The following is a 16297-nucleotide window of genomic DNA, read 5'->3' on the forward strand; positions in this document are numbered from 1 at the left end:
GAAGGCTGGTAGTTCAAACCCACCAGCCACTCCTTGGAAGGAAGGTTGGGCAATCTACTTCCATAGTGATACTGCCTCAGAAACCCAAGAAGGGGTGGCTATGAGTCAGGACTGACTCGACAGCATATAACAACAACAACAACAACAACAAATGCTTCTTCTTTGTTCCCAACTTTTGCACTCCAGTCACCAGTAATTATCAATACATATTGCTTGCATGTTTGGTCAATTTGATGTCAAAGTGATAGGATCAAAATAGCTGTGTCAAAATGTCTTATAACTTGTTCTCAATTGGGATTTTTGCCTTATAAGCACTGCAATATATGGGGAATTTTAAGAATCAAATAAAGGTGGTGGCATGACAAAAATCATACCACTGAAGTAAAGTAAAGGTGGCTTTTTTCTCATCCTAAATTTATGGGAAAACTATATAGATTTTTCCAAGAAGCCCATGTGGCTTGCTCCTGACATGCCCCAAGATGCTCATATGAAAAGTATGCTTCTTGGTGTTGAAGGGGAGTAAACTGGTATAACATTTATGGGGGTAACTTGGAGATGTGTCCAACTATATTTATATTATATTATATAGGGTTCCTTTTAAAGTTTTTTCCTACCTCTGACACAGAAACTCTATTCCACTGATTTATATTAAAGAAATATCAGAAATGCACAAAAATATCTATAAAGAAATTCACAGTAGCATTAATTATCACCAGAAAAACAGATGTAATGTAAGTATCTAAAAAGAGAGAGTTGGTTAATTAAATAACAGCATAGCAATAAAGTGGAATATTATCAGTGATCTTTTCAAAGAGCAAAGGAGAATCCACTGGAAATGGAAAAAGCAGGGCACAAAACTGCATAAAGGACACATTTGCAATTCTGCAGAAATAGGACCTATTACACACACACACACACAGTCTATAAGGAAATACTCCAGCATGGTTATCTCTGAATTTTGGAGTTATGAGTGATTTTTATTATCCTCCTTACTTTTCCGTATTTCCTCCAGTAAGCATCCATTGCTTTTATGATTAGACAGTCCACTGTCTCCTAGCCACAAATACCACTAGAAGCCAGATTTTCAAAGAACAATGACACCAGCAGGCTACTTTGCAGGGAGTTACCAGTGTCCTCTTCAGTGAAGGATGTTTTTCCAGAAAAGACCTGGTTTCCTATCTGTATTTTCCCTGGGCGGAAGTAGGGTCCATCCAGCTTGTTGTCTTTGCAGAGCTTGGTGAGGATCTCAGTGGGTTTGGACGTATCTCTCCAGGCATTGTAGCCTTCTCTGAAAGGTGGAGAAGGACGCACGGGGTGAGGGCTGACTGCTCACCTAGAGAAGACGCGCTCAGAGTTCCTCATTGATAGGGCCCCCCCAAGCACCATGTGTGCTTTCTACCAGATTTGACAGCTGGGACTAGTGCATTTGTTTTTTAATTCCCTTCCTTCCTTGTCTAGTTAAACACCTCTGCATGCGTACAGCTTACATGCCAGGCGGGGCTTCTAAATAGCTTGACGTCAAAATTCTTTGCAGTCAGTTTTCCTGTGTTCCTAGCGGGACAGCTCTGGTAGTGTAGTGCCTAAGGCACTTGACTGCTAACCAGAAGGCTGGAGGTTCAAACACACAGCCACTCATCAGAAGGAAGATGGGGCAATCTACTTCCATAGTGATACTGTCTTGGAATCCCAAGGAGGGGTTGCTGAGTTGAGTCCGACTCGATGGCACATAACAACAACAACAATAACAATATATATATGTATGTATGTATATATATATATATATATATTTCTTTTCCTCCTCTCTAATCAGTGATTTTCCTATTGGTGAGTTTTTAAACCTTTTCAATTTCCTCTTCATTTAAAAGTGAGAGTTTTAGTTAAGCTGCTACTTAATCTAAGGGGAAAGCCCAGCTCATCCTTTTCTGTTTCTCTGCTTCTTTCCTCCCCTCTCTCCCTAACCCCACCCAAAAATCATATAGACTGATGTCACAGGCAGGATGTTTTCATATATATATATTTTTTCTTATTGGTGTGTTTTTAAACCTTTTTAATTTCCTCTTCATTTAAAAGCTAGAGATTTGGTTAAAAATTATTAACTTACAATGAAGTGCCGACGTGGAGTCTATTTGGTTATGAAAGCTGTGCCTTGCCTGGTCTTCCTAGAGTGTGGGCAACTGGGACAGTGTCCGGAGCCCTGGAGCCTGGACGCTAACACAGAACACCACTGTGTCTCCATGGGGAAGAGAACTTACATCTCATACTGGCTCTGCAAGCCACAGATGGCCCGGTGTTTGCTGTAGAAGCGGTTTTCCAGGTCGATCTTGGTCTCACCAATGAGGTCATCTGTCCCGATCACGTCATGGTCATAGATCAGGACGGAGAGCAGAGACTCCATTGGGAACGTGGCCTGGATCTCAAATGACCTGCAACCCAAACAGAGGCTCCAGGAGTCAAGTGTGTTTGGCAGCACAGGGAACCTTTCCCCACTTCACGTTTAGGAGGTTGGTGGATTAGGCCTACTCAGAGGCACTGCAAAAGAAAGCCCTGGAGATCTGTTCCTGCAAAGACCATAACCAAGAAGACCCTATGGCACAGGCATCTCCTGGGATACACAGGGTTGTCATGAGTCAAGGGCCAACTTGATAACAGCAAACAACAGCAACATGGTTCATATGAAGTGGGCAGTGTGGTTCAGTGGGAAGATGCTTCTCTTCCATGGTTTGATTCCTGGCCAATATTTCTCAAGGGCAGCCACCACTCGTCTGTCAGTGGAGGCCTGAGTGTTGCTATGATGCTGAGCAGGTTTTAGTGGCGTTTGTAGACTAATACAGACTAGGAATTGAGACCTGGTGATCTACTTCTGAAAAACCAGCCAATGAAAACCTTGGATCACAACAGTCTGATCCTGCTGGGCCTGGGGTTGCCTTGAGTCAGGGGAGGAGTTAGGGGCCAACTCAATGGCACTAACAGGAGTTTACATGAACTCATTAAATGCTCAGCGACTCAGCCAATACTTGGCAGACTTTTATCTGGTTTCATTTTTCACTGACACACAATCAATTCCTTTGTCAATTTCCAATAGCCAATAATCTCCCTTCCCATGGGCCATGTCTTGCTGTCTTCAACTAGGGTGACATCACGATGTAGAGGAGACACCTTGGGTTTCGGCATCACATGAGCAGATTTCCAACCTTTGTTTCAAATCTTTCATTTACTGGTTGTATAACTTTGGGACAGTCATTTCATTGTTCTCAGCCACCTTATGTGGCTGATAAATATGTCAGGGATAAATATGTCTTTTTTATAAGCTGGGATAGTGGTTAAATGCAATGTTGTTTATATAAAGTTCACATTTTACTGCCACTAGCACTGAACTGGTGGTCAATAAATTTTAATTCCTTTCCCCTCCATTGTCTCGCCAGTGGGTTTAAGTGAAAACTCTACTGAGGACGGAAAACCATAAAAACTTAGACTTGGAGTCTCAGTGCTGTCTCTACAAGTCCTTGAGCCCCTTGAGGGCAGGGACCTGCTTTTCCATCTCTGCATTGTTGGTGCCTGCACTGCAGGTGCGGAACACAGACACTCAAAGCTTTGCTTGAACTCTTAAAAAAAAAAAAAAAATTAAAAAACCTCACTGCCATTGAGTCAATTTGACTCATAGCAATCCCCCTTTGGGTTTCGGAGGCGGTATCTCTACAGAAGTAGACTGTCCAATCTTTCTTCTGAGGAGTGGCTGGTGGGTTTGAACTGCCAGCCTTCTGGTTAGCAGTCAATTGCCTTAGGCACTATGCCACTAGAGCTCCTGCTGCTTAGAAATCAGCCCATCCAAATCCCTTCATCTTACAAATAAAGACGCTGAAATCCAAGGAACTCTGAACCTTGTCCAGGATCATGAATCAGGCTGAACTGGGACAAGCCCCAGTGTCCTGATTCCTACTTCGGTTCTCCGTCTACCAGGCCACACCAACACAAGGTGTCTCCTGGAATAACACTGCAGCTGGGTTCCTTGTGACCATGCCAGTAAGTACATTCAAGTAGACACCTGAGAACTCAATTTTGAGTGAAATTCAGCATTTTAGGGAAATATCTCTCTGAAAACAAAAGGAGGACACACCAGTGTTTCTCCTGCTGCCATGTCTAGTTGTTCTGGATTCTGGCAGCTCTGGGACAGGGTGAGATGGCCTGGCTGGGAGCAGGGGACAGAGAGGAGGAAGGAGGGAGGAGTGGGCTCATTCTTGCCCAGCCTGTCTGGGCTGTTCTTTGCATGTTCAGATCCACTTTGTTCTGATACTCGGTCCCTAATGGGACAGGGATAGCAATTACCCCATCACCTGGAGCCAAGTAACCGTCCCCAGAGAGAAAAGAGCAGATACTTGCTTGACAGCCCATTGGCTGAAAGTGGCTGAGTGTTTGGCTACAGCTGGGGCAGGAGGTAGTGGGGCGGGGGGCACATGTATCTTTCCATCTGGGGACAGGATTGCCTTCATTGGGCAATCTTACAGTGTGGACTACAAACCATAGTTGATATTCTGGAGACGTCTCACAAGGAAGCCTCCAGCCTCTGACCCCTGTGCTCCGCCATCTCCATGGACGCACACCACAAGAACGTATGAAGTGCTTAATTTCCACTGCAACTGGAGAGAAGGCTCAGTGCCCTGGTCTGCTCCTCAAGCTGAGTGCTCACAGATGAACCTTTCCTGAATTTTAATTGGAACTGTCATTAAGGGAGCAACAAAAAACAGCCTGTAATGTTGGATCTGTGGTTAGTCAGGGCAAAACTGGGCTTATGTCAACTGTGTACCAATGAGATACAGTCTCTAGGTGCAATGGCAGTTCAAGACAGGAGAACGAATTTTGAAAGGGGCAAAAAGTGTGGGGAAAACATGCAACATTCAGCACCTCCAGGCTCCAGAGCAATGGCATTGTCCCATTGGTCCTTGTTCATTCATTCATTCCTTTATTTATTCGTCTGTTCACTTCATACTTATTATGCATGCACCAAAGGAGCCCTGGTGGTGTAGTGCCCAAGACATTTGACTGCTACCCATAAGGTTGGTGGTTCAAACCCACCAGCCACTCCATGGGAGGAAGACAGGGCAATCTACTTCCATAAAGATTTACCACCTTGGAAACCCAATGGGGGTTACTATGAGTCAGAATCGACTTCATGGAAGTGGGTTTTTTTTTTTTTTTTTTAATTAATGCCCCAATTTCCAGGTACTCTAGTTATTAAAAAATGACTAACAAAATTTCCTATAGAGTTATGGGCAGGGTGTTGTGAATACACCCATCTGGGGAAGGGAGTAAGGAAGGTTTCACAGAGAGGACACTTTAGCCGGGACTTGAACATAGATAGGAACTCTCTCTGTTCCAGATATATGGGACTTTTGGCCTTTGCCATCTGAATCCAACCAAGTCAAGTCCTCCTATTATACATCTTCAAAAAGCCATGCACCTCATTTTGTAGTGTTGATCACACAAACAATTTTATATTTGTCTAATTTTTTTTTATAATGGTTCACACACTTGGCTGGTAACCAAAAGGTGGGAGGTTCGTGCCTACTCAGACATACCTTGGAAGAAGTGCCTGACAATCTGCCTTTGAAAAACCAGCAATTGGAAACCCTATGGAGTATGGTTCTACTCTGACCACCTGGTGTCACCAAGCCGCAGAATCAACTTGATGTCAACCGTTTTTTGTTCTGGTTTGCTTTTTTGGTTTTTAATTTTGAGGTTAATGTCTGCCTCCTCCATGAGCCTATAGGTTTCATGAAAGCAGGGCTGTGACATCTGTACTGTGACACAGTACCTGACACACTGCCCATACCTGAATGACTCTCTGGTTGGAAGAAACAAGCCCTTGCAAAGTAACCCCAGTTCCTGTTCCATCATGTCCTCTCTTTCCTCTGGACTCTGGACATGCTGTTCTCTGAGTACACCATCCTTCAACTACCTCAGACACCCCCAAGATAGTCAGGTGCCCACCCATATGTTCTTATGGGACCTGCCACATTCTGTTACCAATGCCCACTTAGTTGATGTTCTTTTCAATATTCATAGGACCCTTGAAGGTATAGACCGTGATTGATCACCACCATGTTCCAGCCCTGAGCAGAGGGCTCAACGCATGGGGGATCCCAATAATTGTGAGGAATGAATAAAGGTCTCCAGGGGACCTGTAAAGGAAGACCATTTCATGGCAGGGGTACAGCGAGGGCCCAGGCTGGTGTGTGTGAATGAGCAGGTTGAGCCACAGGACTGGTTAATAATCCATAGTCCATGTCCTCACACCTCATCATTTTTCTTTATGGCTAATTTTCAAAGCAATGGAAATAACGGGAGACATTCTGAGAAACCATGAAAGCCACAGGGAACTGCCAAAGCCCATAGATGTGTGTACCACCTCAGGATAAAGCAGAGAAACGGAGTTCTATCACACCACACTGACAACTGCCCTGACAGCAGGCTCATTCCTCCATGAATTCATTCGACAAATACTTATTGATGCTCATGCCAGGCTCTGTCCTTGGTGCTGAGGACCTCTGCTCTGATGCACTTTACATTACAGCAGAGAAAGGAGAGAGACAACGAACACAGAAACGTGTTGATATGAGGAAAGTAAAGCAGAGCAAAGGCCCAGGGCATACGGAGAGGAGCCAGTGATGTCGTCATGGGAATACCAAGGCAGTGAGGTCCACGAAAAGAGATCCCCCAGGGCCTGGGTCACCCCAAGAGTCCCCACCCACCCCTCTTGAGCACTGCAAGATTTGGGAGTCAATTTTACTCCTGAGTGACAGATGTGCACCTGACCAAGTGGCCCCAGATGGAGGCTTTTGGAAGAAGAAGCAGCCCTACAATTCCAGAAGCAGGAGCGACTGTTCTGTCACCTTAAATTGTTTCCATGGCCATTAAAGGGGGCATATCACCAATCAAAGTCATGTCACTGTGGTGAAAAAGCTAAGTACTTGACAAAATGGTGCTTGTTACATAAATGACAGGTGATGATAAAGGTCATCTGTAGGTGCAGGGAAGCAGGTAAGTTTCCTGGCACTATTAGTCTAAGCACTCCCATTCATCTGAACAGGCAAAGATCATTTATTGCCTCATTTCCTCAGGGGCAATAAAATGTAAGAGGTTGGTGCTGATCAAATGTCAGTGGGTCCAAAAGGATCACAGAAATGTGAATGAATTTAAATGAAGCTGATAGAGACTTCCTCCCATGCTTCTAGTTCCTTGGGAAAAAAAAGAAATTAAATACAGTTAAGATGTATCCATTGCTAGGATGCTTGTCAAGCGGGAGGGGGATGGCACTAATGTCTTTCAAGCATCTACTGTGTGCTAGCATAGAGAATGTGTTGGGAACTTTACATGTTTAATCTTCTGAAGGATCCTAAAGGTCAGGTGTCGCTGTTGTTGCTTTACCAGTGTGGGAACCTAAGATCAGAGAGGTCAAGCCATCTGCATAAGGTTAGATGGCTTGTAAGTGGCAGAGAAAAAGCAAAACACAGATCTGCTTGACTCTAAAATTGATAGCAGCCAGGGGCCCAGACTCAAACATTTTCAGGACCAAGCAGGGAACACGAATGTATGACACCCTGTTATAAGACAATGGGGGTGACCGCAATGCCATAAACTGGAGGATACCTGGTCCATCTGAGCATATACAAATACTGAAAGTTTAAAAACACTCTGCAAGAAAACAAAACAGAACTAAGGGATACATATAGTTCAGTGTTTTGACCTCAAGGTGCACCTCAAACAAAACACAGGACTAGATGGTGAAAAACCATTTGGTAGGAGACAAAAGACCAAACTTCTCTCCCTCTTCCTCCACTTACAAGCTGTGTGATCTGGACTAAGTTTCTTAACTTCTCTGTGCCTCAGTTACCTTCTTTGTCAAAAGGAAATCTCAACCTGCCCAAAGGCAGGAGGTTGGATCCGATGACCCATCAAAGTGCCTCTTAACATCTAAGATCTAGGAGATCATTATTGGAAAACTGTGGGCACAAAGGTCATCATGTACCATCAAGTTCCTGAGGGGACCAAGCAATAGAAGTTTGGTTGTTGTTTTTAATAGAGACATCAGCATTTAACCTCAGCTACCATCTACCTGGACACACACACAGGCACACACCAACCTGCCACATGACCCCCAGAAACAGGGCAGCAGCAAACACAGAAAGGACAATACAACGTAGCCCAGCTGGCCACTGACCTTCCAAACACTGGGTTCAGTTGTTTGGGGATGTATTTTTCCCGGTCTTTGATTTCGGTTTTGCCAAGCTTGATGACGATGTAGGGATCTGATTTCCCATCCGGATCAGCTGGACTTAGATTAAATGCCTGTGGGAATGGGAGAAAGAGACTCCCTGTCATCCATGTTGGTTAATATGTGTTGGCTGCACACTGGAATCAACTAGGAGCTTTGAAAAATGCTGATGGCTGAGTTCTGTTCCCAGATTGTCTCATTTAACTGGCCCCAAGCAATGGAATTTTTGAAAGCTCTCTGGATGATCCTAGCATGCAGCCAAGGTTAAGAAGCACTGCTTTCATCTCTCCATTTTGTGTTGAAGTTGTCAGCTTTGCCAAATTCAACTTTCTCTGGCATTGTTTCCCCAGTGAAAAGCAGTTCTCACACATGTAGTGAGGAATGGGCTGGACCAGGAGGCAGAAGGCAGGACCCTGGTTTCTAGCTCTAGTTCTAACTGGTCATGTGTTCTTGGGCAAGTCACGTCCTCTCCTCAGATTTATCTGGAAAGTCGGGGGATGGACTTTGAAGGTCCCTCCCAGAAAGAATTGTCTCTCTCAATCCATGACTGACCCCATGTATCTTTCATTTAACACTGGCCAGTTGAGTGATGGTCTGTTTCCGAGGGTAAAGGACGAGGAGACAAAGTCTTCTCAAGCTCTATAGTTCAAGGACATTTCTCCCTTTACTCCCTCTTATTCATACTCTCTATTTCTGGGTTCCCCAAACTGTGTCTCAAGAACCTTTATTCTGAAGGGTTTTCTGTGAAGGGGAATAATGATGTGGGGCAGTAAGTTTAGAAAGTGCTGTTGAGGGTCCAACAGTTAAATAGGCCTTTTCTTCAGGACATCTTAAAACCTTGGATGTGCTAATGAGCATTGTGGATCTCAGAGGTTGGAGGAGGAAATTAATATTGTATGCAATACCTCTTGAACTTATTCGAACACATAGTCTTTTTCCTGAGGAATGCCTATTAATTATCTCCTTGAACACGTTACCTCCATAACAAAACTTTGCAAAATCTAAACTGTCCTGTGGATAGGTGTTTAAAGATAGACTACTGGGCATTATCAATGATTCTTGACAAATATCTCCATCCTTTCCAACTAGATTGTGACTGCCATGAGGGTAGGGACTGTGTCCTTTTCATCACAATATCCCTAGAGATTAGAACATGGTACATGGTAGTGGTGATGGTGATGTTGACAATGATGAAGGAACATGAGCGCTACATGACTGAAGAACATTTAGTTCTCTTAGCATTAAAGGATAATTTATCTTTATTTTATGTTTTATTTATGTTTGTAAAAAAGGATATAAGCAGTTTAAGCAAAGAGTTAATGTAAAAATAATATTGTTATAATCAAACAAAAGTGAAAGTGGCCAGACTTCACCTCTCATACTTTGGCCATATCATCAGATGAGACTGGTCCCTGGAGAAGGATACCATGCTTGGTAAAGTAGAGGGTCAGAGAAAAAAGGGAAGACCCTCAATGAGATGATTTGACACAGTGACAGTGACAATGGGCTCACACATAGCAACCATTGTGAGAATGGAGCAGGATCAGGCAGTGATTGGTTCAGTTGTACCTAGGGTCACTGTGGGTCAGAGTCAACTCAATGGCATCTAACAACAATCAAATAAGATTTTGAAAATAAAGTCCAAACAAACACAGAACTTTAAAGGCTCCTACAGTTGCTTTGATTGAACATTAAATGTAATCCTGAGCTTTTTTCTGGTCACAAAGTTTTATGATTAGATTTTCTACTCATTATCAGAAAGGGCGGAATGTAGAAGAGATAAAAAATTTTCTTGGAAATACACTTAATGTGAAATTTCTGACTACACCTGTGCAGAGGCGTGGCCCCGAGGAAGGATTTCAGAGTGACAGCAGCCCTGTTCTACCATGGCTCTGCCTTGCCTGAGATCTTCCTGCTTCAGTCCTATTTGGTTTCTTTCCCAGCCATCAGGCAACCACAGAACACAAAGCAAGCGACTCAGAGAAGTCCTAGATGCCCATGGAGGATTTTCCCCTCCAGCATGGGTGAAAAGCCAGGAGCTGTTCATGCTGCTGACTCAACTCCATGCCCCTCAGAGCAGACGAAGATGGCTCACCGCTACAATGTACACCCGGATCAGAACTTTGACCAGGTAGTTGGGTGGGATCCCTTGCTGAATTCTCAGCTGTCCACTCTCCTCGGTGTTGGAATCCTCAGGGCTTTTGTAGATGCAGAAGGAGCCCTGGAATTACAAAGAACAGCCCATTGAAGCAAGATGGTCACAAGTCTCACCAAAAACCAGGCAGGGCACAGGGCTGGGAGAATGAGCACTGGCAGGATCTGGGCTGGTGCTGCACTTGCCAGCTGATATCCTTGGGCAAGTCACATAACCTGCATGCATCTGAGCTTCTTCAAGGTGCATTCATGATGACACATGAATGCCTTCCTCACAGGAGGGTCAGATGAGGTCTTGAGAGCCTTCTGCATGCAGGCTGTTGTGCTAATGTTCTCCTCATTACCTCATCCTATCTTGACCCCACTATCCCTATTTCTAGATGCAACAATGGAGGGTCAGGGAAGTTAACCACACTGTTCAAGATCATGCAGGTAATAAGTATTAAAACTAGGATTTAAATCCAGATTGGCAAAAGTGCAGTGCCCATACTATTTCTAACACACCACACTTGCTGCGTATAAAGGACCCTGAACTCTAAAGTAGGTTCATAGTAAATGTTAGCTACTACTTTGTGATAAGGAGCTCTGGTGGTGTAGTTCCTAAGGCATTTGTCTGCTAACAAGAAGATTGACAGTTAAAACTCACCAGCCACTCTGTGGAAGGAAGACAGGGCAATCTACTTCCATAAAGATTTATCACCTCAGAAACCCATGGGGGTCACTATGAGTCAGAATCAACTCTATGGTAGTGTTTTGTTTTGTTTTGTTTTACTTTGTGATGCTGACACATGTCTGCCAGAAGAAGGTTTGTATAGACAGATTTGCATAAATTATACATTTGGGATATCAGGGATGGGAGGTAAGGGTTAATCTTTGCAAGGGGAGCAAAATTAAACTCAGTGGTCCTTTCAGGCAACAAGTCTGTCTCCTTGTATCCCACCAGAGTGAGCCCCAACTTATTTCACTGGCCACAGAAGAAAATATCTCAAAAGGTTGGAGCATATTCTTGTGGGGTTCCAGAGAGGGTCTTCGGTAAACATAAAGCATTTTCCTTACACCTAGCCCACAGCACAGTCCCATTGACAGAGTTGACTGGCAGCTGACATTGATGGGCAGGGAGAGTCAAAGAGGCACTGGAGTCTACCTTAAACTTTCCTATGACTCGATCTCCATCAACGTGGTCTTCTTCTGTAGACTTGCCTCTGAAAAGCTCAAAGGTTTTCACCCAGTCTTCAAAATTATTGAATTCACTCTCAAGATCACCATCGTATACCTTTAAAGAGAAGGGAGAAGATTGTGCTAAGAGGAAGGATCACTCAGGAGTGATTTAATAAGAAGCACTAAGATGTTCCAAAACTAGCCTTGATATATAACCTTCAGGAAAAATCTAAGAGATCATCGTTAGTTTCGCTTTAGCAAAGAAAGACATATGGTTGGCTCATCATTCCTAGCATACTCTGACATTTATAAAACTTTTTGATGAAATTTCAAATTAAAACAAGTATAATTTAACCAAAACTTTAAAAATACAATATAGAGATATAAATATGAGTAGCTTTTTATAGCTATTTAATGTCATTGGTTGTTGGCTATAGACTAATATTTTTAGGAAATAAAAATTAATAACTACTCATTCAGTATCTAATTATTAAAATATATAAAGTGATAGAATATTTGTTTTTATTATAATGTATATAGACTTGAATTTTCCAAATGGGAAATTATATATCAGCTTTAGAAATGCAAAATCACATTGAGTTAGAGGTTTGGCAATATAATGAAATTACTCATGCAAATTTTCTATCCAAATTGCTTATCTAGGCACATAATATTCATACTCTTAATTTAGATACCATCAATATGCCCATTTAGCTAATAGCTTCTGGCTAATGTTAAGACATTGGTTGACTTTGTTTACAGGTAAAACTTTTGCATTTTGAGCACTTACACATTTGCATGATGAGGTCAAGCTCAGAGGTGAGCCAAGGGGAACTCACAGACTATAAATTCCCTCATTGGAGGCAGGTAAAACCATGATAAGTTATGTCTTTTCACAATATAAGAATGTAAAAAATGGAAAATAAGTAAGCTCCATTGTCTTTGCTTACACACTTGTTTTATTGACATGAATTTCTCTGTACCAGCGATTACAATAAAGACAAAGTTATTTCAAACAAAGGCATCACTAACCAAAAGTTTGGCGGTTCAAGCCCACCCAATGGCTCCACAGGAGAAAGACCTGGTAATTTGCTCCTGTAAAGATTACATCCTAGAAAACCCATGGGAAGTCCTACTCTGTCACACAGGGTTGCTGTGAGTCTGAATCAACTCAATGGCACCCAAATCAGAGTTGACTAAAGCCCTGGCAGAACCCCAGATTTTGAATCGCCTGCCCCACCCATGGCCGAGTTTGTCCACACACCTGCAAAACAGCCAGGTTGGGAATTTCCTCTTCTTTGGCTTTCTTCTTGAGCATTTTGTCTTTCTTCTTCTTTGGGCCATCTTCTATATTTACCACCACCTGGTCTGTTTTTGTCTCTGTGGACATTCAGTAGAAATTGTTAGATGTCTGTTGAGACAGCTGTTGGGATTAGAAGGAGCAAAGCCAAACTCTCTCTTTTCCTTTGCTCTGGCATGCACCACGAATCTTCTTTTTAAAAAGAAATAGTAACATTTCACCATAGGGTTACTAGTATATCCTGCAAACTGGACACTGCATGAGCCCAGGAGATGCCATTCACATAGCAATGCAATGCAAAGGATCCCTTGGGCTGGGCAATGTGGTAGCTTGTCTCAGTATATATAAGAGTATATTAAACTAGGCACAGAAAGGGTATGCAATTTGCCCAAAGTCACCCAACCAGCAAAGAACCCATCCAGGAGGGATTGACTCCAAAGCTTATAGTTACACTCCCTCTCAGATCATATTCTATTTAAGGACATGGGAGACAGGTATATTCCTGTATAACTCCTATATATTCCTGTATTATTGAGCAACATGAGGTTCAAAAATGTATAAGGTCTTGCACAAAGTCATGTGAGCTTGTTGTCGTTAGTTGCCATCGAGTTGGCTCTGACTCAGCAATCTTGTACATTACAGAACAAAATCTTCCATCTTGATGACCATTGCTGTTTGAGTCATTACAGTAGCTATTATAGTGAGATTAGTCAGTAATTATTTTCCTGGCAGGCTCTGGAGTTCAACTGCCTGAGACAGGTTTCCAGCTCCACTGTTTTCTGGCCTTGGGCACATTGCTCAACCTCTCTGTACCTCTATTTCATCATCTGAAAAATGAGGGTAATATTGCCTATGCCATGGAGCTGGTTTTAAAATTCAAATGGTGATTGTGAGTGGCCTGAAGAACGGACCTGGCCCTCCTTCCCCTTCTTCTCTCGGTGTCACTGGACACGCACAGGCTCCTTGGATTGCTGGTGTTTTTTAGCCCAAGGCCTCCAGTTGCTTGAACTGAGTTTGTGGTTATTTCAAATCCTCAGGCTCTTCTGTTTGAGCCTCTGCCAGACCAGATCCGTCCAATCCTTGTAAACTGAGTTTTGGAACCTGAATCCAGACCTCTGCACACATTCCATCTGAAGTTGATCATGTTGGTTTTGGCCTGTCCTCCCAGAGTGTTCCTACTTTACTACACTGTTTCTACATTTAGGCTGTCAATGTAGGGACAGGAGCCAAGGGGTCAATTTCAGCACTGAACTGGATTCAGGAGATCTGGGATCTGTCCCAGTTCAGCTCAAACTAGCCATGTGACCTTTTTAGGCCTGCCACCTTCCCAAGAGTGTTTCCTCCACTGGGAAACAAGGAGATTGAACTCTGAGAGACTGCCCATGTCACCTATTTTATAATTTTCACACAGGATGGCCCATTTAATGTCCATGTGTCTTCAGAAAAGCCACTTACCTGTATTGTCCTTTTTCTCCTTGGGATTGCTCTCCTTTGCCTTTTGAGAAAAGAAGGATGTAAGATTACTGACACGCACCTAACTTATTCATCTTCACCGCCAGCCATTCGCGTTCAATTACCCCAGCTCTCTGCATTCCCAGAGATGACGTTTTAAAAGAGAGTTCAGCACAGCCCTCTCGCAACCTGCAAAGCACCCTCCAAATGAAAACTCACTGCAAAGACCTGGAACCTAAATGCAGTGAGTGAGACTCTGCCCTCTAGAAGCAGGGTCTATATACATCCTGGAAAAGTACCATAGGCTGCAGCCTTCCGGGACCTCTGAGTGCGGGCTTCTCTCAGCCACTGCAAAGAAGTCTCCTTCCCTGCTCTTTCTCTGTCTTTCCAAAGTATCAGCCCATCCTGCCTTATGCGTCCTACCAATTGGTCTATTGGGTCACTGAGTGAGTACCAGGGACTGGTGTGGGGGGTGAGGTGGCAGTAGCAGAGAAAGGGTAAGCTCACCGGAATTGGTAGCTTTCATCACAGCCAAAGGAAGAAGGTTAAGGGTAGGGATTATGTTTATTTGGTTTGTTCATTTAACTATATTATAATATTTGTGACATAGTGCAGCTGAAGAAACCATAGTCTTTTTACATTAAAGAATCAGAAGAGTTTCTATTCATTTAAAAATGATGATAACTAATAGGGGCTCAAGGAGCTGTGGTAGTGTAGTGCCTAAGGCACTTGACTGCTAACCAGAAAGTTGGCAGTTCAAACCCACCAACCACTCCTCAGAAGGAAGACTGGACAATCTAATTCCATAGAGATGCCACCTCGGAAACCCAAGGAGGGGTCGCTATGAGTCAGAGATGACTCAACGGCACATAACAACAACAACAACAACAATAAGGGCTCAACAATGTCACTGTAGTCCCAATGTCATGCTGTCCTACTGCCCACAGAAGCTGTAGTGGGTTGAATGGTGGTACCCAAAAAGATATGCCCATGTCCCAACCACTGGAATTTGTAAATGTGACCTTATTTGGAAAAAGGGATTTTGAGGATGTAATTAAGTCAAGGATCTTAGGATGAGATCATAATGAACTATCCAGTGAAAGGTGTCCTTAGAAGAGACAGAAGAAGACATAGAGGAGAAGGTCATGTGAAGACAGAGGCAGAGATTGGAGTGATGTGTCCACGAGCCAAGAAACACCTGGAGACCCCAGAAGCTGGAAAAGGCAGGGGCAGGTTCTCGCCTAGAGCCTCCGGAGGGAGCACAGCCCTGCCACTATGTGGATTTTGGCTCAGTGAAGCTGATTTGGGATTTGTGGCACCCAGATTATGAGAGAATAAATTCCTGTTATTTTTAGATACCAAAATAAATAAACATGATAGTAACTGATCATTTTCCTTTCCTTTTCCACTCAAGAGGGAGCTCTGGTGGCGAGGGAGCTCTGGGGGTCTTGCCAAATTCAGTCACTGAGCTTTAGCCATTAATCCCCATGCCCGCTCCCCACTGATTCTCCAGTTTTAAAACTCAGTCTCTTTCTTGTTCCTTTTGCATGAGGCCCTGCCCTGGCATCTGCCAGGTATCCCATTTTCTAAGACCAAGGCCTCTGTCTTTACTTGATGGTTTCCCATATGAACTGATCATATGGTTTCCCATATGATCCTGATGGAGACCTGGGCCTTTGACTTGGCTATCTCCAGATGTACCTGAGGCCCCATCACTGATACCCAGCTGACCCAAGGCCCATTTTCTCCTTCTGAGACTATGCTGAGTCAGACCAGTGGGCAGATCCCTCAGGTGCCCTGCTGAACTCAACTTGCTTCCAGATTTTACAGCAAAATCTGTGTCGTCGCCGATGTTTATCGCAGCACTGTTTACAATAGCCAAAACTGGAAACAACCTAGATGTCCAACAACTGAGGAATGGATAACCAAACTTTGGTACATTCACACAATGGAATACTATGCAA

General features: G+C 43.5%; 1 protein-coding gene across 1 annotated transcript in view; it reads right to left on the minus strand.

Annotated features, from left to right (window-relative positions):
* FER1L6 (fer-1 like family member 6) overlaps nucleotides 1-16297 on the minus strand; it is a 139479-nt gene that overhangs the window by 32413 nt on the left and 90769 nt on the right. The window contains 7 exon segments of the mRNA XM_007943427.1: nucleotides 1102-1288; nucleotides 2253-2423; nucleotides 8216-8343; nucleotides 10365-10490; nucleotides 11568-11696; nucleotides 12846-12961; nucleotides 14337-14376. Of these exon segments, the coding sequence (XP_007941618.1) occupies nucleotides 1102-1288; nucleotides 2253-2423; nucleotides 8216-8343; nucleotides 10365-10490; nucleotides 11568-11696; nucleotides 12846-12961; nucleotides 14337-14376 (897 nt within the window).

Source organism: Orycteropus afer, unplaced genomic scaffold (assembly GCF_000298275.1).
Source record: "Orycteropus afer afer isolate SDZICR_OR568_19922 unplaced genomic scaffold, OryAfe1.0 scaffold00106, whole genome shotgun sequence".
NCBI lineage: Eukaryota > Metazoa > Chordata > Mammalia > Tubulidentata > Orycteropodidae > Orycteropus > Orycteropus afer.